At 46.4% G+C, this 24747-nt stretch overlaps 1 protein-coding gene across 2 annotated transcripts in view; it reads right to left on the minus strand.

The window, feature by feature from the left end:
• LOC122564210 (multidrug and toxin extrusion protein 1-like) overlaps positions 1-24747 on the minus strand; it is a 75721-nt gene that overhangs the window by 25602 nt on the left and 25372 nt on the right. For both annotated transcript variants that reach the window (XM_087977249.1, XM_087977248.1), the window contains 5 exons: positions 23420-23462; positions 21405-21449; positions 14599-14696; positions 11645-11742; positions 6677-6790 (listed from right to left, as the gene is read on the minus strand). In XM_087977249.1, the coding sequence (XP_087833375.1) occupies positions 6677-6790; positions 11645-11742; positions 14599-14696; positions 21405-21449; positions 23420-23462 (398 nt within the window). The remainder of the gene's footprint in view (positions 1-6676; positions 6791-11644; positions 11743-14598; positions 14697-21404; positions 21450-23419; positions 23463-24747) is intronic.

Below are 24747 nucleotides of genomic sequence, written 5' to 3' on the forward strand. Positions count from 1 at the left end.
GCTTCAGGCTCATAGGCAGTGATGCTACCCAGTGTGCCTCATAAGATAATTGTAATTTTTTTTATTCACTTGTGGGATGTGAATGTTGCTGGCTAGGCCATAATTTATTATGGCTCCTAGAGAAGACACACTCAAACAAGCATTTGGTGAAGAATCAGACTCCTCTGAAAGGCACCATCTTCCATTCAGTGACATTACAGATTACTGTACGGCTCCGTCCGTTATAAAACAATCGCAGAGCGATATATCACAGTATACCAACATCCAGATTAGGTCAGAGTCATAGAGTCATAGACACGTACAGCACAGAAACACACCCTTCAGTCCAACTCGTCCGTGACGAGATATCCTTACCTAATCTAGTCCCATTTGCCAGTACTTGGCCCATATCCCTCTAAACCCTTTCTGTTCATATACCCATCCAGATGTCTTTTAAATGTTGTAATTGTACCAGCCTCCACCACTTCCTCTGGCAGCTCATTCCATATGCGCACCACTCTCTGCGTGAAAAAGTTGCCCCTTTAGGTCTCTCCAAAGAATAAAATTAATGGAAGATAATTGAAAGAACAATTATAACAACAGACAGTATTTAATTGAATGTTTACTGATTCAGGAAATTGCAAGTGGTCCCAATAATTTTGGTGAGCTGCACCTTTGAATCGCTACAGTCCATGTACTGTGGGTTGACCCATTATGTCCTGGTAAAGGAATTCTAGGATATTGACCCAGTGACAGTGAAGGAATGGCAATATATTTCCAAGTCAGGATGATGAGTGTTTTGGGGGTGAAGTTGCAGGGCAGAGATGTTCCGATGTGCCTGCTGCTCTTGGCCTTCTTGTTGGAAGTGGTTGTGGGTTTGGAAGGTGGGGCTAACAATCTTTGCTAAATTTCTACTCTAATTTCTCCTTTAAAGGTTGGCAATATATTGTTTCAAAACTTGTTGGGGTTGGGATGAGATGAAAGCAGGGAAGAAATGGGGGAAGCAGGGGAAAGAGTAGTGAAGAAATAGTAAAGGAAAAGTACTCAATGCTGACAATATAAACAAGATGGCCACCATACCAGAGATATATAGACCATTGGATTGTATCCCTGCTGTGTCTTCCATGGGATAGATTTCTAAACATAAACATATAACTGTTAATTTCTGGTGTGGACACAAGACATGCAACAGGGGCTATCTAAGAGTAGAGGGTAAAACTGTTCCTATTGATGGGAGAGAAGGTCATCAGGGATTAGGAAAACACAGATAACTGGTTCAAGAATCAGAAGGGAAGAAATAATTTTATGTAGTGAGTTGTTACGATATGGAACGCACAACTTCCAAAGGTGATGGAGGCAAATTTGATATTAATCTCTGCATGAAAATCAAAGATATTCTTTAAAAAAACAAAAGAAAATGCAGTGGTTCTGAAGATAAAGTAAATCAAGTGGATCTAATTAGACCATTCTTTCAAATACCTGGCAGAGTCACAGTGGCCTCCTGTGCTGTATCACACTATGAACCTACAATAACTGCATGGGATCCTTATGGTTTTAGAGTTATTGAGATGTACAGCATGGAAACAGACCCTTTGGTTCAACATGTCCATGCCAACCAGATATCCCAACACAATCTAGTCCCACTTGCCAGCACCCGGCCCATATCCCTCCAAACCCTTCCTATTCATATACCCATCCAAATGCCTCTTACATGTTGCAATTGTACCAGCCTCCACCACTTCCTCTGGCAGCTCATTCCATACACGTACCACCCTCTGTGTGAAAAAGTTGCCCCTTAGGTCTCTTTTATATCTTTCCCCTCTCACCTTAAACGTATGCCCTCTAGTTCTGGACTCCCCCAACCCAGGGAAAAGACTTTGCCTATTTACCCTATCCATGCTTATAATTTTGTAAACCTCTATAAGGTCACCCCTCAGCCTCCGACGTTCCAGGGAAAACAGCCCCAGCCTGTCCAGCCTCTCCCTATAGTTCAAATCCTCCAACCCTGGCAACATCCTTGTAAATATTTTCTGAACCCTTTCAAGTCTCACAACATCTTTCCGATAGGAAGGAGACCAGAATTGCACGCAATATTCCAACAGTGTCCTGTAAAGCCGCAACATGACCTCCCAAATCCTGTACTCAATACTCTGACCAATAAAGGAAAGCATACCAAATGCCTTCTTCACTATCCTATCTACCTGCAACTCCACTTTCAAGGAGCTATGAACCTGCACTCCAAGGACTCTTTGTTCAGCAATACTCCCTAGGACCTTACCATTAAGTGCATATGTCCTGCTAAGATTTGCTTTCCCAAAATGCAGCACCTTGCATTTATCTGAATTAAACTCCATCCGCCACTTCTCAGCCCATTAGCCCATCTGGTCCAGATCCTGTTGTAATCTGAGGTAACCCTCTTCGCTGTCCACTACACCTCCAATTTTGGTGTCATCTGCAAGCTTACTAACTGTACCTCATATGCTCGCATCCAAATCATTTATGTAAATGACAAAACGTAGAGGGCCAGCACCGATCCTTGTGGCACTCCACTGGTCACAGGCCTCCAGTCTGAAAAACAACCCTCCACCACCACCCTCTGTCTTCTACCTTTGAGCCAGTTCTGTATCCAAATGGCTAGTTCTCCCTGTATTCCATGAGATCTAACCTTGCTAATCAGTCTCCCATGGGGAACCTTGTCGAATGCCTTACTGAAGTCCATATGGATCATGTCTACCACTCTGTCCTCATCAATCCTTTTTGTTACTTCTTCAAAAAACTGAATCAAGTTTGTGAGACATGATTTCCCACACACAAAGCCATGTTGACTATCCCTAATCAGTCCTTGCCTTTCCAAATGCATGTACGTCCTATCCCTCAGGATTCCCTCCAACAACTTGCCCACCACTGAGGTCAGGCTCATCGGTCTATAGTTCCCTGGCTTGTCTTTACTACCCTTCTTAAACAGTGGCACCACGTTAGCTAATCTCCAGTCATCCGGCACCTCACCTGTGACTATCGATGATACAAATATCTCAGCAAGAGGCCCAGCAATCACTTCTCTAGCTTCCCACAGAGCTCTCGGGTACACCTGATCAGGTCCTGGGGATTTATCCACCTTTAACTGTTTCAAAACATCCAGCACTGCCTCCTCTGTAATCTGGACATTTTGCAAGATGTCACCAACTATTTCCCTACAGTCTATATTTTCCATAACCTTTTCCACAGTAAATACTGATGCAAAATATTCATTTAGTATCTCCCCCATTTTTTGTGGTTCCGCACAATGACCGCCTTGTTGATCTTTGAGGGGCCCTATTCTCTCCCTAGTTACCCTTTTGTCCTTAATATATTTGTAAAAACCCTTTGGATTCTCCTTAATCCTATTTGCCAAAACTATCTCATGTCCCCTTTTTGCCCTCCTGATTTCTGTCCTAAGTATACTCCTACTTCCTTTATACTCTTCTAAGGATTCACTCGATCTATCCTGTCTATACCTGACATATGCTTCCTTCTTTTTCTTAACCAAACCCTCAATTTCTTTAGTCATCCAGCATTCCCTATACCTACCAGCCTTCCCTTTCACCCTGACAGGAATATACTTTCTCTGGATTCTTGTTATCTCATTTCTGAAGGCTTTCCATTTTCCAGCCGTCCCTTTACCTGCGAACATCTGCCTCCAATCAGTTTTTGAAAGTTCCTGCCTAATACCATCAAAATTGACCTTTCTCCAATTTAGAACTTCAATTTTTAGATCTGGTCTATCCTTTTCCATCACTATTTTAAAACAAATAGAATTATTGTCGCTGGCCCCAAAGTGCTCCCCCACTGACACCTCAGTCACCTGCCCTGCCTTATTTCCCAAGCGTATGTCACGTTTTGTACCTTCTCTAGTTGGTACATCCACATACTGAATCAGAAAATTGTCTTGTACACACTTAACAAATTCCTCTCCATTTAAATCCTTAACACTATGGCAGTCCCAGTCGATGTTTGGAAAGTTAAAATCTCCTACCATAACCACCCTATTATTCTTACAGATAGCTGAGATCTCCTTACAAGTTTGTTTCTCAATTTTCCTCTGACTATTGGGGGGCCTATAATACAATCCCAATAAGGTGATCATCCCTTTCTTATTTTTCAGTTTCACCCAAATAACTTCCCTGGATGTATTTCCGGGAATATCCTCCCTCAGTGCAGCTGTAATGCTATTCCTTGTCAAAAATGCCACTCCCCCTCCTCTCTTGCCTCCCTTTCTATCCTTCCTGTAGCATTTGTATCCTGGAACATTAAGCTGCCAGTCCTGCCTATCCCTGAGCCATGTTTCTGTAATTGCTATGATATCCCAGTCCCATGTTCCTAACCATTCCCTGAGTTTATCTGCCTTCCCTGTTAGGTTCCTTGCATTGAAATAAATGCAGTTTAATTTATTAGTCCTACCTTGTCCCTGCCTGCCCTGACTGTTTGACTCACTTCTGTTCTCAGCTGTACCCGTCTCAGACCGATCTCTTTCCTCGCTATCTCCCTGGGTCCCCCCCCCCATCTTACTAGTTTAAATCCTCCCAAGCAGTTCTAGCAAATCTCCCTGCCAGTATATTAGTCCCCTTTCAATTTAGGTGCAATCCGTCCTTCTTGTACAGGTCACTTCTACCCCAAAAGAGATTCCAATGATCCGAAAATGTGAATCCTTCTCCCATACACCAGCTCCTCAGCCACGCATTCATCTGCTCTATCCTCCTATTCCTGCCCTCACTAGCTCGTAGCACTGGGAGTAATCCAGATATTACTACCCTTGAGGACCTCCTTTTCAAACTTCTGCCTAACTCTCTGTAATCTCCCTTCAGAATCTCAACCTTTTCCCTTCCTCTGTCATTGGTTCCATGTGGACAATGACCTCCTGCTGGCCCCTCTCCCCCTTGAGAACATTCTGCACCCTCTCTGAGACATCCTTGATCCTGGCACCACGGAAACAACACACCATTCTACTTTTTCTCTGCTGGCCACAGAAACGTCTGTCTGTACCTCGGACTGGAGAATCTCCTAACACTATTAATCTCTTGGAAGCCAACGTACCCCTCGTTGCATTAGAGCCAATCTCAATACCAGAAACTTGGCTGTTCATGCTATGTTCCCCTGAGAATACATCACCCCCTACATTTTCCAAAACAGCATACCTGTTTGAAATGGGTATATCCACAAAAGACTCCTCCACTAGCTGCCTACCTCTCTTACCCTTCCTGGAGTTAGCCCATCTATGTGACTGTATCTGAGACTTTCCCCCCTTCCTATAACTGCCATCCATCACATACTGTTGCTGTTGCAAATTCCACATCGCTTCTATCTGTCTCTCCAACCGATCTGATAAGATTCGCATCCAACAGCATTGATGGCAGATATAATCTGCAGTTTTTATGTTGATCTAATATGTTTTGTGAGATAGAAATGCAATAAAAATTTAATGGGACCACGTGCAACATTCCGAAACAGCAAACATGTTAGTTGAATAACATATCATGTGATTTTTATTAGAGTTCTTTCAGTTACCTTTCATTAATGTTATTGTATGGAGATTTTAATCTTGATGTTATTGTACTTTGATATATCATTCTGCAGTTGCTTTGTAACAGAGGGAGCTCTGCAGTAGCTTATAATGTCACTGAGTGAAAGACATTTGTATTAAGTCCGATTCGTCACCATTATGCGTTGGGAGAGAATAGGCCAGATGTTTGTCTTCTTTGTACATCTTACATGGATTTACAAAATAAGCTATTTGAATCTATTGCTTTATATAGGTGTTAATTATCCATACCAGCCTCCTTCTGCCCTTGTTTATCTCATCCTATCAGCTAATCCTTCCAATCCTTCATCCCTTGTGCTTATCCAACTGATCACTTAAATACCTCTGTGGCATTCATCTCAACCACTCCATACTGAGACCAGAGAGAATAGTCTCTTAATAAAGGGGAGCCATTTTAAGACGGAGATGTGGAGGAACTTCTTCTCTCAGAGGGCTGTGAGTCTTTGGAACTCCAAATCGCAGAGAGCTGTGGGGGCAGAGTGTGTGTCTACTTAAGGTTGAGATAGAGAGATTCTTGATCCGTCAGGGAATCAAGGGTTATGGAGAAATTGCAGGGAAGTGGATGTGAGAAATGTTGGATAAGCAATAATTTTACTGATGCTGGAGTAGGCTTGAGGTGCCAAATGGCATACCCCTTTCCTTTTTCTGATGGTCTTAATAGAATGTTCCACATTCTCAACACTCTCTGGGTAAGAGTGATCCTTCTGAACTCCTCATTGGATTTACTAGTATCCATCTTAGATTTGTGTTGTCTACTTTTGGACTTCTTCATAGTTTACCCCGCCATATTGTCCAAGAACTCTCAGCTTCTCAGGAATAGTGGAGGATGTTGTTCACAGGTATCACATGGCCTGGAATGGATAATTCCTTCTCCTCACTGCTTATTATTTGTGGACTATCTGCTAGAAGGTTTAGAACTGGTCCTAAGACAGAAAGCCCACTTACATCATCAATAATAAACCCATGAATTCACATTGGATTGTGACCGCAGATTTCCCCTTCCCATTCAAAGAAAGAGCTTACATTTACAACACAGATTTCACCACTGAGAGCTGACCCATAAAATGCTGACGTGCAAGGATTCAGGAGACCTGATCGACAAAGTGACCCTCATTGATTTACCTGCCAGGAACGTTCCAATCTCGTATGTCCACCATTCGATGCACAGCATGAGCATACTGGGAACTGCCAGCCGTACAAAGTTGCCCCACTCCTGCAGAGAGTCAGCAGACCATCCTAGATTAACAGAACAGAGTTACTGAAATGATATGGGAAAGATGGAATTTTCGCCTTCCAAATTGGGATTGAAGAGAGCTAAATGGAAACAAATCAACACCAACAGCCAGTCTGAAGATAGTAGTAGAATCTACAGTAGTAGATTCGCCAACTTTAAGTACATTTAAGTCGTCATTGGACAAGCATGTGGACATACATGGAATAGTGTAGGTTAGATGGGCTTCAGATTGGTGTGACAGGTCAGTGCAACACCGAGGGCCGAAGGGCCTGTACTGCGCTGTAATGTTCTATGTTCTATGTTCTGAAGACTTTGTTCCAAATCTGATGATTTCCCAAAAGAAGGCCGGTGGGAAAGAAGCCATCAGCCTTGTTAATTGACCATCTTTATGTCATTAATGAGCTTGCTAAACCCTTGCTTTCTGACTTCCTGAGATTTACATGAAGCAGGAAGCCATTAACTGGTTTCTAAAGCTCACTTACTGCAACATGATGGGAACAAGAGTGGCAGTCCCAGAACAGGGCGGCATGGTGGCTCAGTGGTTAGCACTGCTGCCTCACAGCACCAGGGACCTGGGTTCAATTCCAGCCTCAGGCAGCTGTCTGACCGGGGTTTCCACGTTCTCCCCGTCTCTGTGTGGGTTTCCTCCAGGTGCTCTGGTTTCTTCCCACAGGCCAATGATGTGCAGGTTAGGTGGACTGGCTGTGCTAAATGTATTCAGGGATGTGTGGGTTAGCCATGAGAAAGAAAATGTGTTGCTGGAACAGCGCAGCAGGTCAGGCAGCATCCAGGGAACAGGAGAATCGATGTTTCGGGCATGAGCCCTTCTTCAGGAATGAGGAAAGTGTGTCCAGCAGGCTAAGATAAGAGGTAGGGAGGAGGGACTTGGGGGAGGGGCGTTGGAAATGCGATAGGTGGAAAGAGGTCAAGGTGAGGGTGATAGGTCAGACTGGGGTGGGGACGGAGAGGTCAGGAAGAAGATTGCAGGTTAGGAAGGCAGTGCTGAGTTTGATGGATTTGACTGAGACAAGGTGGGGGGAGGGGAAATGAGGAAACTGGTGAAATCCGAGTTCATCCCTTGTGGTTGGAGGGTTCCTAGGCGGAAGATGAGGCGCTCTTCCTCCAACCGTCGTATTGTTGTGGTCTGGCGATGGAGGAGTCCAAAGACCTGCATATCCTTGATGGAGTGGGAGGGGGAGTTGAACTGTTGAGCCACAGGGTGGTTGGGTTGGTTGGTCCGGGTGTCCCAGAGGTGTTCTCTGAAACGCTCCGCAAGTAGACGGCCTGTCTCCCAAATGTAGAGGAGGCCACATCGGGTGCAGCGGATGCAATAGATGATGTGTGTGGAGGTGCAGGTGCATTTGTGGTGGATATGGAAGTTTCCTTTGGGGCCTTGGAGGGAGGTGAGGGGGGAGGTGTGGGCGCAAGTCTTGCACCTCCTGCGGTTGCAGGGGAAGGTGCCGGGAGTGGAGGTTGGGTTGGTGGGGGGTGTGGATCTGACGAGGGATTCACGGAGGGAGTGGTCTTTACGGAACGCTGATAGGGGAGGGGAGGGAAATATATCCTTGGTGGTGGGGTCCGTTTGGAGGTGGCGGAAATGACGGCGGATGATACAGTGTACATGGAGATTGGTGGGGTGGTAGGTGAGGACCAGTGGGGTTCTTTCCTGGTGGCGGTTGGAGGAGCGGGGCTCAAGGGCGGAGGAGCGGGAAGTGGAAGAGAGGCAGTGGAGGGCATCGTCGACCACGTCGGGGGGGAAATTGCGGTCCTTGAAGAAGGAGGCCATCTGGGTTGTACGTTTTGGAACTGGTCCTCCTGGGAGCAGATGCGGCGGAGACGAAGGAATTGGGAGAATGGGATGGCGCTTTTACAGGGGGCAGGGTGGGAGGAGGTGTAGTCCAGGTAGCTGTGGGAGTCGATCGGTTTGTAGTAGATGTCCGTGTTGATTCGGTCGCCTGAGATAGAAATGGAAAGGTCGAGGAAGGGGAGGGAGGAATCTGAGACTGTCCAGGTGAATTTGAGGTCGGGGTGGAAGGTGTTGGTGAAGTGGATGAACTGTTCAACCGCCTCATGGGAGCACGAGGCGGCGCCGATACAGTCATCGATGTAGCGGAGGAAAAGGTGGGGGTGGGGCCAGTGTAGCTGCGGAAGATGGACTGTTCCACATATCCTACGAAGAGGCAGGCATAGCTGGGGCCCATGCGGGTGCCCATGGATACTCCTTTCATTTGGAGGAAGTGGGAGGATTGGAAAGAGAAGTTGTTCAAGGTGAGGACCAGTTCAGTCAGTCGAAGGAGGGTGTCAGTGGAAGGGTACTGGTTGGTATGGCGGGAAAGGAAGAAGCGGAGGGCTTTGAGTCCTTCGTGATGGGGGATGGAGGTGTACAGGGACTGGATGTCCATGGTGAAGATAAGGTGTTGGGGACCAGGGAACCAAAAATCATGGAGAAGGTGGAGGGCATGGGTGGTGTCCCGAACGTAGGTGGGGAGTTCTTGGACTAAGGGGGACAGAACCGTGTCAAGGTATGCAGAGATGGGTTCGGTGGGGCAGGAGCAGGCTGAGACAATGGGTCGGCCAGGGCAGTCAGGTTTTGGATTTTGGGCAGGAGGTAGAAGCGGGCGGTGCGGGGTTGTGGGACTATGAGGTTGGAGGCGGTGGATGGGAGATCCCCTGAGATGATGAGGTTATGGATGGTCTGGGAGATGATGGTTTGGTGGTGGGGGGTGGGGTCATGGTCAAGGGGGCAGTAGGAGGAGGACACACTTTCCTCATTCCTGAGGAAGGGCTTATGCCCGAAACGTCGATTCTCCTGTTCCCTGGATGCTGCCTGACATGCTGTGCTGTTCCAGCAACACATTTTCAGCTCTGATCTCCAGCATCTGCAGACCTCACTTTCTCCTCCTTAGCCATGAGAAATGCAGGGCTATGTGATGGGTTCAGGTGGGTGGTTCTTTGGAAGGTTGGGTTGGGCTGAATTTAGAGATTCAATGCACAGTGTGATTTTAGACAAAAATTAGGGAAGTTTTGCACAAGGAAAGCATCAAGCAGTAATCCAATAACCAGCCTTTCCATACCCTCTCTTGGGACTCAACTCTCCATTTGCCCTGGTAACTTTGAACGTGAAGAGTGGCTCATTCTCTTTAATCCCACAGTGAGCACATAAGATGGATGCAGAGCTATCTCTAAGGTCTTAAAAACCTCATACTGGGGAGATTGAGGTTTTATAGAAAATCTGGCATCACAGGCAGGTCAACCATTCAGAATCAAGCTTTATTCCCGATTCCCACCTCCAATAGGAAAATCAAGCCAGAAATATCTCAGAATAATTAGCTGATGTAGGGAAACCTCATTCAGCCCTCTCAGTTCAGCTTAATATTTGGGTCAGAGCCATGTCACCATGAAGTGTCACTAAGTGAATGCCAATCAAATTATTGGCACTTCCCTTCTGCATTTTGGAATGGGTGCCTTAGTATTGACAAAACTGAAGACCTATAAACATATCAGCTGCGTGTTTCTCAACTGGAGAAAGGGCCATGTAAAGTAGAGACAGAATTGAACCTTTTTGTCTTGCCCTCATGGATGTAGACAAAGGAAACTGACTTGCTGAAGGAAGATCAGTTTATACAGCATGAGAAGAGATACTGATTAGGTGGACATTGTTGGCTTGGAGGATCAGTTAACTGTCAATCTTTAGACCAGGGGGGCAGCCTCTAGTTACCTGCCTGGTCAAAGAACAGTAGCAGTGGAGGAGGCCCAGGACATGCATGTCCTCGGCAGAGTGGGAGGGGGAGGTGAAATGGTCGGCCACAGGGGGGTGGGGGTTGATTGGTGCAGGTGTCCTGGAGATGCTCCCTGAAGTGCTCTGTGAGTTAGCATCCTCTCTTCTCAATGTAGAGGAGACCGCATCGGGAGCAATGGATATAGTAAACGACAAGTATAAAGTGCAGGTGAAACTTTGATGGATGTGGAAGGCTCCTTTGGGACCTTGGACAGAGGTGAGGGGAGAGGTGTGGGCGCAGGTTTTGCAATTCCTGTGGTGGCAGGGGAAGGTGCCGGGAGGGGAGGGTGGGCTGTTAGGGAGCGTGGACCTGACCAGTTGGTCACGGAGGGAATGGTCATTACGGAAAGCGGATGGGGTGGGGAGGGAAAGATATCTCTGGTGGTTTGTAGGTGGTGAAAATGACGGAGGATGATGCGATATATGTGGAGGTTGGTGGGGTGGAAGATGAGGACCAGGGAGGCTCTGTCCTTGTTGTGGTTGGAGGGGTGGGGATTAGACTGCAGATTAGACCATTTTACCCATTGGTTCTGTTCCACCATTCAATATGCTCAGGGACTGAACTGGTAATCGTCAACTTCACTACCTTCCCTTTGTCCTGTAACCCTTATTCTCCTTACTGATTAAAAATCTCAATGTTGAATATACTTTACGACTAAGCCTTGACTTCCCTGCTGAGTTTCTTCTGTTTTTCCTTGTTTTAGTTCGCCCTAATCTGCAATGCTTTATTTCCTTTTGCTACAGCCTCTTATCTGACTAAGTGGGGGTCAGTTTAGCTTGGGTGGCTGGTTTGCAGTACAGAGTGACACCAGCAGCGAGGGTTCAATTCCTGCACAGGCTGAGGTGACCATGAAGGACTGTCCTCAATCTTCCTCCTCGCCTGAGGCATGGTGACCCTCAGGTTAAAGCTGTCACTCTCTAACAAGAGAGCAGAGCTGTGAAAACTTTACACTTTATCTTACTAAGTAGCCAAATATGTGGTACCTTATCAAACACCTTCTGAAACTCCGAAGAAAAGACGAAGAGAGAAATAAGTTTAAAATAGTATTTCTAGGAATATACTTGGACTGTAACTTACCTGCCCATGTTCCAATGTATAACTTTTTCCATCGAATGTATACAAATAGGAGGATGACTTGACAGTACTGAGAGACAACATTGGCAGCAGCTGAGCCCCTGGATAACAACAAGTCCATGTGTTAAAAGCAGTGTCAACAAAAGCCCAGTTCACACCCCCAGTGAAAGTTTAATTTGTCAGGACCGTATTTTAAATAGACCAGTATAACCCAGAAAGTGTCCCACTTCCTTTCCAACTCAGGAAGGCCAGACACACTGTCCCAGTACCTCCAGCGACGGTGAACAACCCCAACTCCATCACCACCCCCATCCCCATCCCAACATCAACCCCAACCTGACCGCCATCCCTGTCCCAATACCAAACTTAATCCCACCCACACCCCACCCTCATCCCTATCCCAAAACCAACCCCAATCCCATCCACACCCCAACCCCACCCCCACCCCATCCTCATCCCAACACCAACTCCACACACACCCCACCTCCATCCCTGTCCCAACACCAACCCAATCCCACACATACCCCCACCCCTACCCCCATCCCAACACCAACTCCACACACACCCCCATCCAAATCCCCATATCAGCACCAACACCACTAACATCCCACTCTCATCCCCGTCCGAACACCAATACACCCCAACCCCATCCCTGTCCCAACACCAACCCAACCCCAACCACACCCTCAACCCATCCCTGTCCCAACACCAACCCAACCACACTCCCATCCCCATCCCAACACCACCCCCACCCACACCCCTACCCCATCCTAACAACCACCCAACTCCACCCCATCTCCATCCCAACACCAGCCCTAATCCCACCCACACACCAACTTTCATCCCCACCCTAACACTAATCCCAACACCAACAACAATCCCCACCCTCATCCCCCACCAACACCAACCCAACTCCACCCCATCCTAACCCAACCCACACCCCTACCCCCATCCCCATCCCAACATCAACCCAACCCCACTCCTGCCCCATCCCAACACCAACCCAACCCCACCCCATCCCAAAACAATCAAACCCCATCAAGACCTCCACCCCATCCCCATCCAAAAACAATCCAACCCCACCAAGACCCCCATCCCCATCCCCATCCCAACACCAATCCAACCCCACCAAGACCCCCAAGCCCACCCGATCCCCAACACCATCCCAACCCCACCAACACCCCCACCCCATCCCCATCCCAACACTAATCCACCCCCATTTCCACTCCATCCCAACACCAACTCAATCCCATTCCATCCCCATCCCAACACCAATCCAACCCCAAAGTCAACCCCAATCCAACACCAGCCCTCACCCCACCCACACCCCTACTCCCACCGACATCCTCATCCCAACACCAACCCTAACCCCACCCCCATCCGCCTCTCAACACCAACCATCACCCCACCCCTACCCCACCTTCATCCCCACACCAATCCCAACCCATCCCCACCCTCATTCCCACCCCAACACCAGCCCCAACCCCACACCAGCCCCAAATCCAACTCCACCCCAACCCCAACCCTCATCCCCACCCCAACACCAATCCCAACCCCAACCCCACCTGCACCCTGATCCCCACCTCAATACCAATCCCAACCCAGTTTCACCCTCATCCCCAGCCAAACTCCAACCAACCCCCACCCTCAACCCTAACCCCACTCCAACTCCTCCACCCTCATCCCAAACCCTGTTTAAATATCTATCCAACTGCCTTTCTGAAAGCTTCCATCTCTCTCTCTCTCAGGCAGTGCATTGTAACATTCTGTTCTATCAAACATCCATCTGGACACCTACATCTCTCTTTGCCTGTTCTATCTCTAAGGAGAAAAAACCCAACTTCCCAATCACTGATGGACCAAACTGAGGTTCCTTATCCCTGATACCATTCTGGTGAGCATTATCCACTTGTCTTCTTGACATTGCCATGCCTAGAATTGGGTACAGTATTCCAGTATAACCAGATTTTATAAGAGTTTTAGTACACCTTCCTTACTGTTGTAACCTATAGAAAAAGCCAGGTCCCAAGTTGCTTTCCTCAGCAACTTTTTCTACCATCTTCAGTGGGGCGGACCCGGGTTCAATTCCAGCCTCAGACGACTGTCTGTGGAGTTTGCACATTCTCCTCCGGGTGCACTGGTTTCCTCCCACGATCCAAAGGTGTGCAGGTGATTTGAGCACGGTAAATTGCCCATAGTGTTCAGGGATGTGTAGGTTAGGTGCATTAGTCAGGGGTAAATATAGGGTAGGGGGGAATGGGTCTGGGTGGGTTCTCTTTGGAGGGTCGGTGTGGATGTGTTGGGCCAAAGGGCCTGTTTCCACATTGTAGAGATTCTATTCTATTCTATAACGCATCAAAACACTAATGTGCAGTTGTGTGAGGAAGATGCATAGAGTACAATATTTGAAATCTGCATGCACAGTGGCCGATATCTCAATGTACAGTTTGTGAGGGATCAGATTTATTCATTCTTACATCCCACTCTAGGGGAAAACCAGGACCCCGTCCTCTGCCTCTCCCTACAGGCCCTCACTCGTCAGCCAAGCAGCAGAGGCTATTTCCTGGAAACGAGTTCATGGGATCACCGACATTCCGGTGAAATCAGGGAGTGTCATGGAAAATAGGAAGTTGGAATTCTCTCCCGCAAATGGCTGCAGATGTTGGTGGATAACTGCGGCCTTTGTGACCGGGAATGACCAGTCTTTGCTGGGTAAGGCAACCAAGGGAGTGAGCATGGCTCAGTGGAGTAGAAGCAAAGATCAGCCATCATCTGAGTGGTCCAAGCTTGAGGGGCTGAATGGTCTCACGTCATTCCTATGTAGGGAACTCTGCAGCTCATTGGCTCAGTGCCCACAGGGTAAGAGGGAGCAAGGAGTGAGCTGGAGGAAAGAAGAATCACAAAGCAGGTCATTGAGGTATCACTGTATACAAGGAAATAAAAATAATGGTACTCACAGCACTCCCAGTGTTAGCACGTACAGCAGGAGGTAATTTACTACAGCATTGAAGATGTTGGCTACGAGACCAGTAAAAATCTGTGGCAGAATGATCCCCTGGAGTGGGAACACAACAAAGTTACTTTTTCTCGTTATTACCCTTTGATCTCGGTTGATTACGATCTGGATGTGAGGTGGTGGCACAGTGTGTTGAAGCTCCTATTGCAGGTTGCATTCCCTCCACACTATGTCTGATCTCAGCTGCACCAGCACTAGGCCAGAGATGGAGGGGGTGAGGGAGGAAGGAGCAGACAGCTAGCTAAGCACAAGCTGGTCATCTCCCTCCCCAGGTCAGACTGAAAACTCTAGCTTTATCACTGAGCTGCCTTACTTCATGATTCTTAGCACAGAAGCCGCAATGGTGAAGGCTGAAGGAGTTGGCTGTGCATGCACATGGTACATAACAATAAACTGGGGACGCTGTGGGCTGGAATGGAATGGAAAAGCGTTTAGTCAATCCTTGTGTATCTGGTTTGGGGAAAGTGAAAAGAATCTTAGCTAGCTTTTCAATGTTTGGTTGCTAACTTGTAGCTGTGTGTGTATACAAGTACATAACCCATATGTGTGCGCATGTGTGCATGGACATGTGTGCACCAGTGTGTCTATGTGTGTGTGTGTGTGTGTAATGATGCATGCATGTTTGTGCATGTGTGTTTATGTATGTCTGTGTGTGCACATTTGTGTCTATGCATACATGTGTATGCATGTGTGTTGTAATGTATATGTGTGCACATGTACAAGGGTGTATGTATGTGTGTAGTCATATATGTATATGTACGTGTACATATGTGTGTGCATGATTTTGTGTTTGTATGTATCTATGTGTGTCCATACATCTGTATGTGTGCGAGCGTCGGTGAGTGCGTTGTGTGTGTGTAAGAGTGTGTTTGTATCTGTGAGAGTGTGTGCCTGTGAGAGTGTGTACGTGTGTGAGAGATTGTGTGTGCGCCTGTCTGTGAGTGTCTGTGCGTGTGTTTGTGCGTGTGTCTGTGCATGTGTCTGTGTGTGCGTGTGTCTGTGTCTGTCTGTGTGTGTCTGTCTGTCTGTGTGTTTCTGTCTGTCTGTCTGTGTGTGTCTGTGTCTGTGTGTGTGTCTACTCTAGAGACTCTGCCTGCTTACAGTCTCATGTCCAGCCAGTTGGCATTCCTCTGGAGTGATATATGCAGGCAGGTCCCCTGGCTGAGTAATCCTTACAGAACCCCAAGAAACCGTACCCAACTCGCAGTCCTTGTTCAGCACTGGACTGGAGGGAATGATTTCTCAAAGACAGAGGCAGGGGAAAAATATTTGCCCGTGGTCTGGGAATGTTTTCGCCACCAATTTTGTGAGTAGTGGGGTGGAGGTGGGATGGGGGAGAGCGAGAGGTGAGAAATGAAAATGCTCTCAATGTTCGCCTATTCTGATCTGCTAAAATCATCCAGCTTAAAACAGAATGCACCAAAAGTAAAAGTCATGATAAAACAATTTATAAAAGTGGTGACAAGCAAAGATTGGAACTTCCCCTTGGAGAGCAAGAGAAAACTCACGTGGACAAGATATCCAAGATGAGCATTAGCAAACTTCCGTCAGTCAGAGAAAGAGTGGATTGATCAGAAGCGTGCAGGGAGCTAGTCTGGAACAGCGTGAGGGTGGATGAAAAGAAGAAAGAATTTCAATGAAGCAGTAATCTTTCTCAGTTGCAAGACCCTTGTGATTGATCACTTTACTGATGCTCCCTGTCCCAGGTCATATGTAAAGCACAGGTTAAGAGGTTTTAAGAATGTGGAAAGTCCTTTGAGACAAACAAATTCTCTCTTTTTTTTCTGGAAGATTGCCTCCAAATATATTTCTCACCACAATCTTCAATCTGTTCTTCTTCCAGAGATCTAGCCAATTGGGCCTTGAACTCCAATTCGCTGTCTGTCCTCTCATCTCCTATCCCCTGCACAACCTATTCCAGCCTTTCTTACTCCTACTCCTTTCACTTTGAACCCCCCTTTCCCTTTCTCAAATAATGAACATCTCTGTGAGCATTTGACTAATTCTACTCAAGGCTGAAAACTTCCGTGTTGGGGTGTGAAGGTTGAACCATTGGGTCTGGATCCTACTCATAGAGTCCTAGAGATGTACAGCACGGAAACAGACCCTTCAGTCCAACTCGTCCGTGCCGACCAGATATCCCAAATAAATCTAGTCCCATTTGCCAGCACTTGGCCCATATCCCTCTTAACCCTTCCTATTCATATACCCATTCAGATGCCTTTTAAATGTTACAATTGTTCCAGCCTCCACCACTTCCTCTGGCAGCTCATTCCATACAAACACCACCCTCCGTGCGAAAACGTTGCCCCTTAGGTCACTTTTAAATCTTTCCCCTCTCACCTTAAATCTATGTACTCTGGTTCCGGACTCCCCCACTCCAGGGAAAAGACTTGTCTATTTACCCTATCCATGCCCCTCATGATTTTATAAACTTCTATAAGGTCACCTCTCAGCCTCCGACACTCCAGGGAAAACAGCCCCAGCCTGTTCAGCCTCTCCCTGTAGCTCAAAGCCTCCAAACCTGGCAACATCCTTGTATATCTTTTCTGAACCCTTTCAAGTTTCAGAATATCCTTCCAATAGCAGGGAGACCAGAATTGCATGTAATATTCCAACAGTGGCCTAACCAATGTCCTGTACAGTAAATGACCATGGAAATTAGTCAAGGCTTCCCTGTGCATTTTAAAAAATTTGTTCATAGGATCTGGGCATTGCTGGCTAGGTCAGCATTTATTACCTGTCCCTAGTGAGGAAGACAATGTCCTAGTGATATTATTGCTGGCCTGTAAATCTGGACACCTAAGTAATGTGTTGGGTACTTGGGTTCAGATCCCATCATGGCAGATGTTGATATTTGAATTCAAACAAAACATCTGAAATGAAGAGTCTAATGATGACCATGAATCCGTTGTCAGAGAAACCCATCTGGTTCACTATTGCCCTTTAGGGATGGAATCTGCCATCCTTTCCTGATCTGGCCTACATATGACAATAAACGTTAGGTAAATAGTTTCCTCATTTCCTCTTCCCCCACCTCACCCTAGTTCCAAACTACCAGCTCAGCACTGTCCCCTTGACTTGTCCGGACTTGTCCAACCTGCCTATCTCCTTTTCCACCTATCCACTCCACCCTCTCCTCCCTGACCTATCACCTTCATCCCCTCCCCCACTCACCCATTGTACTCTATGCTACTTTCTCCCCACTCCCACCCTCCTCTAGCTTATCTCTCCACGCTTCAGGCTCACTGCCTGTATTCCTGATGAAGGGCTTTTTGCCCGAAACGTTGATTTCGAAGCTCCTTGGATGCTGCCTGAACTGCTGTGCTCTTCCAGCACCACCGATCCAGAATGACAATAAATGTTGCCTAGCCAGTGACACCCTCATCTCATGAATGAAACAAACAAAAATTGTTCTGGAACTGAGTAGTTTTATTTGGCGATTTCAGAGGGTGCTTTAAGAGGCAACCACATTGCTGTGGGTGTGGAGTCACGTGCAGGCCAGACCATTTAAGGATGGCAGGTTTCCTCCTCTAAGGGGCATGGGTGAACGAATTTACAACAATCAACTGATCACACTGGGCTAGCTTCTACTTCTATATTTTTGTTGAATTTAAATTTCTCCATTTTCCATGCTGCGATATGAACCCAGGTCTGGATTGTGATTTTTGAGAAGATTTGTATCTCAGGTTGTGGATCAGATTGTAAGTTTGCTCGCTGAGCTGGAAGGTTTGTTTTCAGACGTTTCATCACCATACAAGGTAACATCATCAGTGAGCCTCTGGTTAAGTGCTGGTGTTATGCCCCACTTTCTATTTATGTATCTTGGTCTCTTAAGGTGGGTGATATAATTTCTAGTTCTTATTCTCAGAAGTTGGTAAATGGGGTCCAAATCGATATTTTTGTCGATGGCGTTCTGGTTTGAATGCCAGGCCTCTAGGAATCCTCATGCATGTCTTTGTTTAGCCCATCCTAGGACCTCAGGTCTCTTTTCAATTTTTCCCCTTTCACCCTAAACCGATGCCCTCTTGTTCTGGACTCATCCACCCTAGGGAAAAGATCATGACTATTTATCCTAGCCTTTCCCCTCATGATATAAACCTCTAGAAGATCACACTTCAGCCTCTGAGGGAAAATGTAGCAAACTATGTTGAAGTTTGCAGAGGAAGTCGAAGGAGGATCATAAACCTCGATCAGGATCAATCCAGCAATGTTATGGAGATGGGTGAAGGATTGGCATGGATTTGGACAGCAGCAATATATTCAAGGATTTTGGAGTTGGTGCCCAGAGGTCTGGATTTTTCAAAAGCTGAAGAGTTTACAGCAGGGAAATCTGAGGCTATCGAGGTAAGAAGTCCCGTTGAACAGCCAATTGCCTGCCCAGGGTCTTTTGGGTCGAGAGTGTGGTGCTGGAAAAGCACAGCAGGTCAGACAGCATCCGAGGAGCAGGAGAATTGATGTTTCAGCATAGGTCCTTCATCAGGAATTAAGTCCTGCTCCTCGGATGCTGCCTGAGCGGCTGTGCTTTTCCAGCACCACACTCTCGACTCTGACTTCCAGTATCTGCAGTCCTCACTTTCTCCATGGTCTTTTGTGTCCCAGGCAATCAGAGGCTGGCAGTTTCTGGCCATGACATCAGTAAGACAGAGCTGCCAGCTCCCAGATCCTATCAATTAATCTTTAAAAGTCATTAATTAACCTCCTGAGGGCCTTACTGAGTGGCAGGGTAACTAGGTTGGAACCAAATCACTGTGCTGGTGATAAAGGTACGGGTATCTTGGTATGCCAACTCGTCCCACCACCTTCCCCATCACTTCTCAGGTGAAGATTTCACCCTTTGCCTTTCAATAGTTAAAGTGCAGATGCATAACTTTCAATCAACAGCATCTATAAAACAGCATGGAGCTAGTTAAAGGTCCTCTTTACAGGAGCGTTACCAAACAAAAGTTGAGAAAGCAATAGTGGGATAGGTGTAGGTAAAAGTATAAGTTTTAAGGAGCGTCTTCAAGGGAGATAGAGAGGCTGAAAGTTTTATGGAAGGAATTCCAGAGGTAAGGGTCTAAGCAACTGAAAATACAATCCCCAATGGTGAAGCAGTCAGACCTGGAGGAGTGCAGATAATGTGGGCAGGGGAGGTTATAAAGAGATGGAAGTGTTAACTCAAGGCTTGTAGTTGTAGAGTCACATCTATGGATGGAAACAGATTCTTCAGTCCAACACTTCCCTGCCAACCAGATATCCACACAGTCCTTCCAACTCCTATACTCAATGCTCTGGCCAATAAAGGAAAGTATACCAAACTCTTTCTTCACTATCCTATCTACCTGCAACTCCACTTTCAAGGAACTAGGAATCTGCAGTCTATGGTCTCTTCATTTGGCAACACTCCCCAGGTCCTTACCTGCCCTGGTTTTAAAGAAGAGAATTATGAGACACAAACACGTACAGGAGATCAGAAACTGATTTCTGTCAAACATCATGCACCTTATGCGATTGTATTGTGTAGGGCATATCCCACTTTGAGAATGGTCAGATCTCTGAACTATTCATGGCTTACACTGAGAACCTGGCAATGAATGACAGCTGAGGAGTATTGCAGCATCACAGCACCGCTAATCACAGGCATCACCACTGCCAGGCTAAGTGATCAGATCATTAACAAACATTCCTGGAGTTGAAAATGGCGGCTTGTATTTCCTACACTGCTTTCCCCCTCTGGAGATCGGACTTCACCACGCACACCTGGACTGACCGAGAGGCCATTCAGCCCCTTGAACCTTCTTGGCCATCCAATGGGATTGTGGACTGTGTTACGACACACTTTTGCAGCAGGTGGGACTTGAACCTAAACCCCCTAGCCCAGAGGTAGGGACGCAGCCGCTGTGCCACAAGACCCACCCCCCAACAAGATGGTGCATGGTCTCTATCCTAGAATCATAGAGGTCTACTGCATGGAAACAGGCCCTTCAGCCCAACTTGCCCATGCTGTGCAGTTTTCACAATTAAACTAGACGCAGTGTCCTAACCTCCTCTGCCTGCCTGGCTCTATAGCCCTTCATGATATTATTACCTAGCAATAATCTATTAATCTCAGAGTTGGGACAATTAATCGTACCACCATCTATTGCTTTACTATGGGGACAGTTCCTCACTTTCCCTAGCCGTTGGGTGAAGCAGTGTTTGTGGAGAGTTGCTTCTGTATGGCCTGGCCCTGATTTTAACACTACATCCCTTCCTCCTGCACTCCATCACCAGCAAGGGAGAATAAAAGACGCTTCATCCCATTGACCTTGGCTGGCAAATAACCGAGCCCCACGGCGTTTCCTTGTGACGTTTTTGGTGTTACTGCTTGAGGTGTGAATGAGCCCGCACCCACATTCCTCCCTACCTCCTGGATGTCTCGCCTCTGAACATTCTCTCTCTCTCTCTCTCTTCCCGTGGGGAGACACATGGTCTCCGTTCACCACCTCCATCCTCACAAGGGGATCGCTGAGATCAGGGACTTACCGGAAAGGGTACCGCAGGGAAGGCAAACCTACTCCAGCCACCGTGCCACCTGGACTAGTTTCCATTTACAACATCCATGTGATACGGTATCCTTCACTTTTTAATAAAAAAAGAATCTTCTACCCTGATCGCGGTTGAACTTTAAATTAAGGGAAATGAAACTGAAGAATTCCCAATAACAGTTTTCAGGAACAGTTATTAAATTGTTATGCATGCCAAATCAAAATGTAGCAACCATACCTGATTCTGAAGGTATCTGATCTCTAATTGATAAAGAAAAGTTGCCTATGGAAACACAAGGAGAAACCATTAAGATGACACATGCTGCAATCGTTGCCATTGTTATGGACCAGGCCAGATCCCTCCTCAAAATATCTTAAGAAGGTAGCCCAAACCCTAACCTTTCCTTATTTTAAAGGCAGATGTGAAGTGGGTGATTCCAGGTGTGATGCAGCCGGTCAAACCACTTGCCTTTAAGCAAAACAGAATTTATTTACACATTATGGTTGGAACACAACCAAAAGAAAACAGAATTTAGAATAACTGAACTTTCCAAAAATTCAACGACTCGATACTGCAACTCAACCAAAGAGCTGTTCCAAATCCCGTAACATCCCATAAACACATCCCTTTGGCAAAAGGTAAATTCAAATACAGGCTCTTACAGGCAGGAGAGATTTCAGAGAGAGAAGCCAATCAAGAATCATCTGCTGAAGCTTGGAACCTTTCTCTGGACTGCAGCAGGTTCTCACTGTTACAACTAAAAGAAACTAGAAAAATCCTGAACTGGGAGAACTGGCCATTCCCTTGCCATTGTTAACTAGTCTCTGTCCAGACATTTCGGCACCTCTGCCTTTATGGTCTCTCTTAAGAAAGACCCAAGAACAAAATAACCTTGCTAAAGAGGCAGCTTCGTCACACTATCTAGATGGAACTAATATTTTATTCACTCCCTTCTTCGAAGATAGATCTGTTTCACTCCCATTCATCAGACCCACTGTGCTATTTGTCCTTTCCGTTGCTCAATCATGGTGTTTTACTTTAAGACTACAAAGTGAGGTTATTTTTTAAGGTCATAGGCTCCCTCTAATGTATTAGTGTGTGAGTGCACGCCCTTCCTCACTCCAGCCAATCCCCCCCCTCTCCTCGGGGACAGAAATATAGGCCGAAAGAATCCTGCCTGCAGTCCCCAATATAACACAGAAGTTGTGGAATTTACCATTTGGATGCACCGCTGTTTACCTACAAAAACTGAGAAAATGTGAGCTGAGGGTCCCAGACAATTTATCATCCACTGAGCCTCCATGGACATTGAGAGAAGTCAACTGTGTGATAGCCTCCACAGTTAAATAGCATACTAAACTAATCAAAGACCCCTCCCATTTTAGTTATGCTCACTTTCCCTCTTTTCCATCGTGCAGAAGATACAAAAGTTTGAAAACACGTACCAACAGATTCAAGAATAGTTTCTTCCCTGCTGTTATCAGACTTATGAACAAACTTATGTTTATTAGAGCTGATCTTTCTTTGCATCTTCTCTGTGGCTGTACCACTATAGTCTGCATTCTGTTCTATTACCCTGATGTACTTATGTAAGGGACGATTTGTCTGGTTAGCAAACAAAACAATACTTGTCACTGTATCTTGTTACATGTGACAACAATAACTCAAATCAAATCTAGTAAAGAGGGACTTGTACAGTGCCTGTCATGCTCTCGGGCAGTCCCTAAGTGCTCAGTTAAGGAGTTTGTAGTTGCAATCACTATTGTGTTTGTGGCATACAGTTTGCACACAGAAAGCTCCCACAAGCAGAAATGAGATCTGTGTTTCTAGGTTATAAATATTAGGAGAGCACCTGAGGGAACTCCTCAGTTCTTCACATCATGTATGAGAGGTCAGAGCACAGTCTTCATTCCACACCTGTGAGAAGGCAGTGCAACACTCTGTCTGCACTGCACCAGGAGTTGTCAAGCTGAATTTGGCCTCTGCTTTGGAGCTGGAGCCAACAACTGGTGTCACTGAGTCACAGCAGGACATTGGCAATTGGAGCAAAATACTGTCTTTGGAGTGACATGTCCAACCGTAATCTTGTCACTGTGAACCAGTTCAGACTGAGCATCAGAGCTGGGAACAATGCAGACTGTATGACACGGGGCCACACCGCATATTGACTTGCCCGTTGGTCACAGCAACTATTATTTAATTTTTAAACTTTTCATCTGCAACACTCACATTCCTACGTTAATTGTACTTACAGGGAGGCCAGGGATGAATATCCATACATACAGCTGGGTTAACCTGCAAATAAAAGAAATCAAAGTTGTTAAATGACTGGGAAGGTGTCTCTAAATTCACAACAGGCACAGAGTATGTGCTGATAGAACTGAATTCTGAGAGATTTAACCTTAATCATGAACAACCAGTCCCAATAGAAATTCCTGCGGAATACATAACCTTACTAATATGTTTATGAGACAATTCGAAATACATGGTACAAGGTACAATTTCTTCACAGTATGGTTTAAAATTCTTATTTGCAAGTAAACAGATATGGCTAATTCTTCACATTTTGTTCTAAGTCAGGGATAAAGAAAGGCCAAAGCAGGCATCTGGCTCAGCACACTTTAGGAATTGGTATGCAACGTCCGACAGGATCAACGGGTTCAAATCACAGGAGCTCCTGTCAGTCAGACTCAGTTGTGTAATGGAGTACTTTCAGTTCATAACCCTGGTGGCATGGCGGGGGTGTTGTCTAGTAGGAGAACATTCCCCATCAAAAGGAAAGGACTGACCTGCACTTCACCCTGAAGAGGTTTGCATTAAGCCTGTTTAAGTGTATCTATTACTGACAGCGTATGTGGAAATAATGACAGTCCCCCACCAAGTTCCCCTGTAGCGAAGAAGGCTCTCCTCCCCCTAGATCCAATTTATTTGGACCTACTACAAACTCTTTTTTTCTTAATTCATTCATGGGGTGTGGGCGTCACTGGCTAGGCCAGCATTTATTACCCAACCATCCCTGAGGGCAGTTAAGAGTTGACCACTTTGCTTTGGTCTGGAGTCACATGTAAACCAGACCAAGTAAGGAGAGCAGCCTACTGTTGAAGCCATGATTGAATTCTCCTCTGGCAGTTGATTGGTCTGAAATATCTGCCCGCTCGGTGACAAGATGTCCCACTACCAAGAGCTGATAGCCAATTAGGCAGCTCTTCAGCACCTACACACTGCCACTAGGAGCAGTGGCCAGTGCTGGAACTGCAGCAATTCCAGGAGCAGAGAATACTGAGGAGATCTGGAGTGCGGGCCCAAGGGGCTGGGCTTGCCAAGGATGGTGAGGGGGGTAGGGTTGACATCAAGAGTAGGTGGTGATCTTCCAGTGGGGGCAACCCTGGTCACAGTCATGTGGCACAGGGCGCTCAATAAGGAGGGAGCGAAAGAGAATAACTAGAGAGAGGGTAGGCCTCTTAAAGATCAAGGAGGTCATCTTTGTGTTGAACCCCAGGAGATACTAAATGAATATTTTGCTTCAGGTTTTACGGGTGGAGAAAGAAATGGAGTCTAGTGAATGCAAAGAAATAAACGT

This window comes from Chiloscyllium plagiosum, unplaced genomic scaffold (assembly GCF_037043375.1).
Source record: "Chiloscyllium plagiosum isolate Xiang-an unplaced genomic scaffold, Cpla_swu_hap1 HiC_scaffold_31, whole genome shotgun sequence".
NCBI lineage: Eukaryota > Metazoa > Chordata > Chondrichthyes > Orectolobiformes > Hemiscylliidae > Chiloscyllium > Chiloscyllium plagiosum.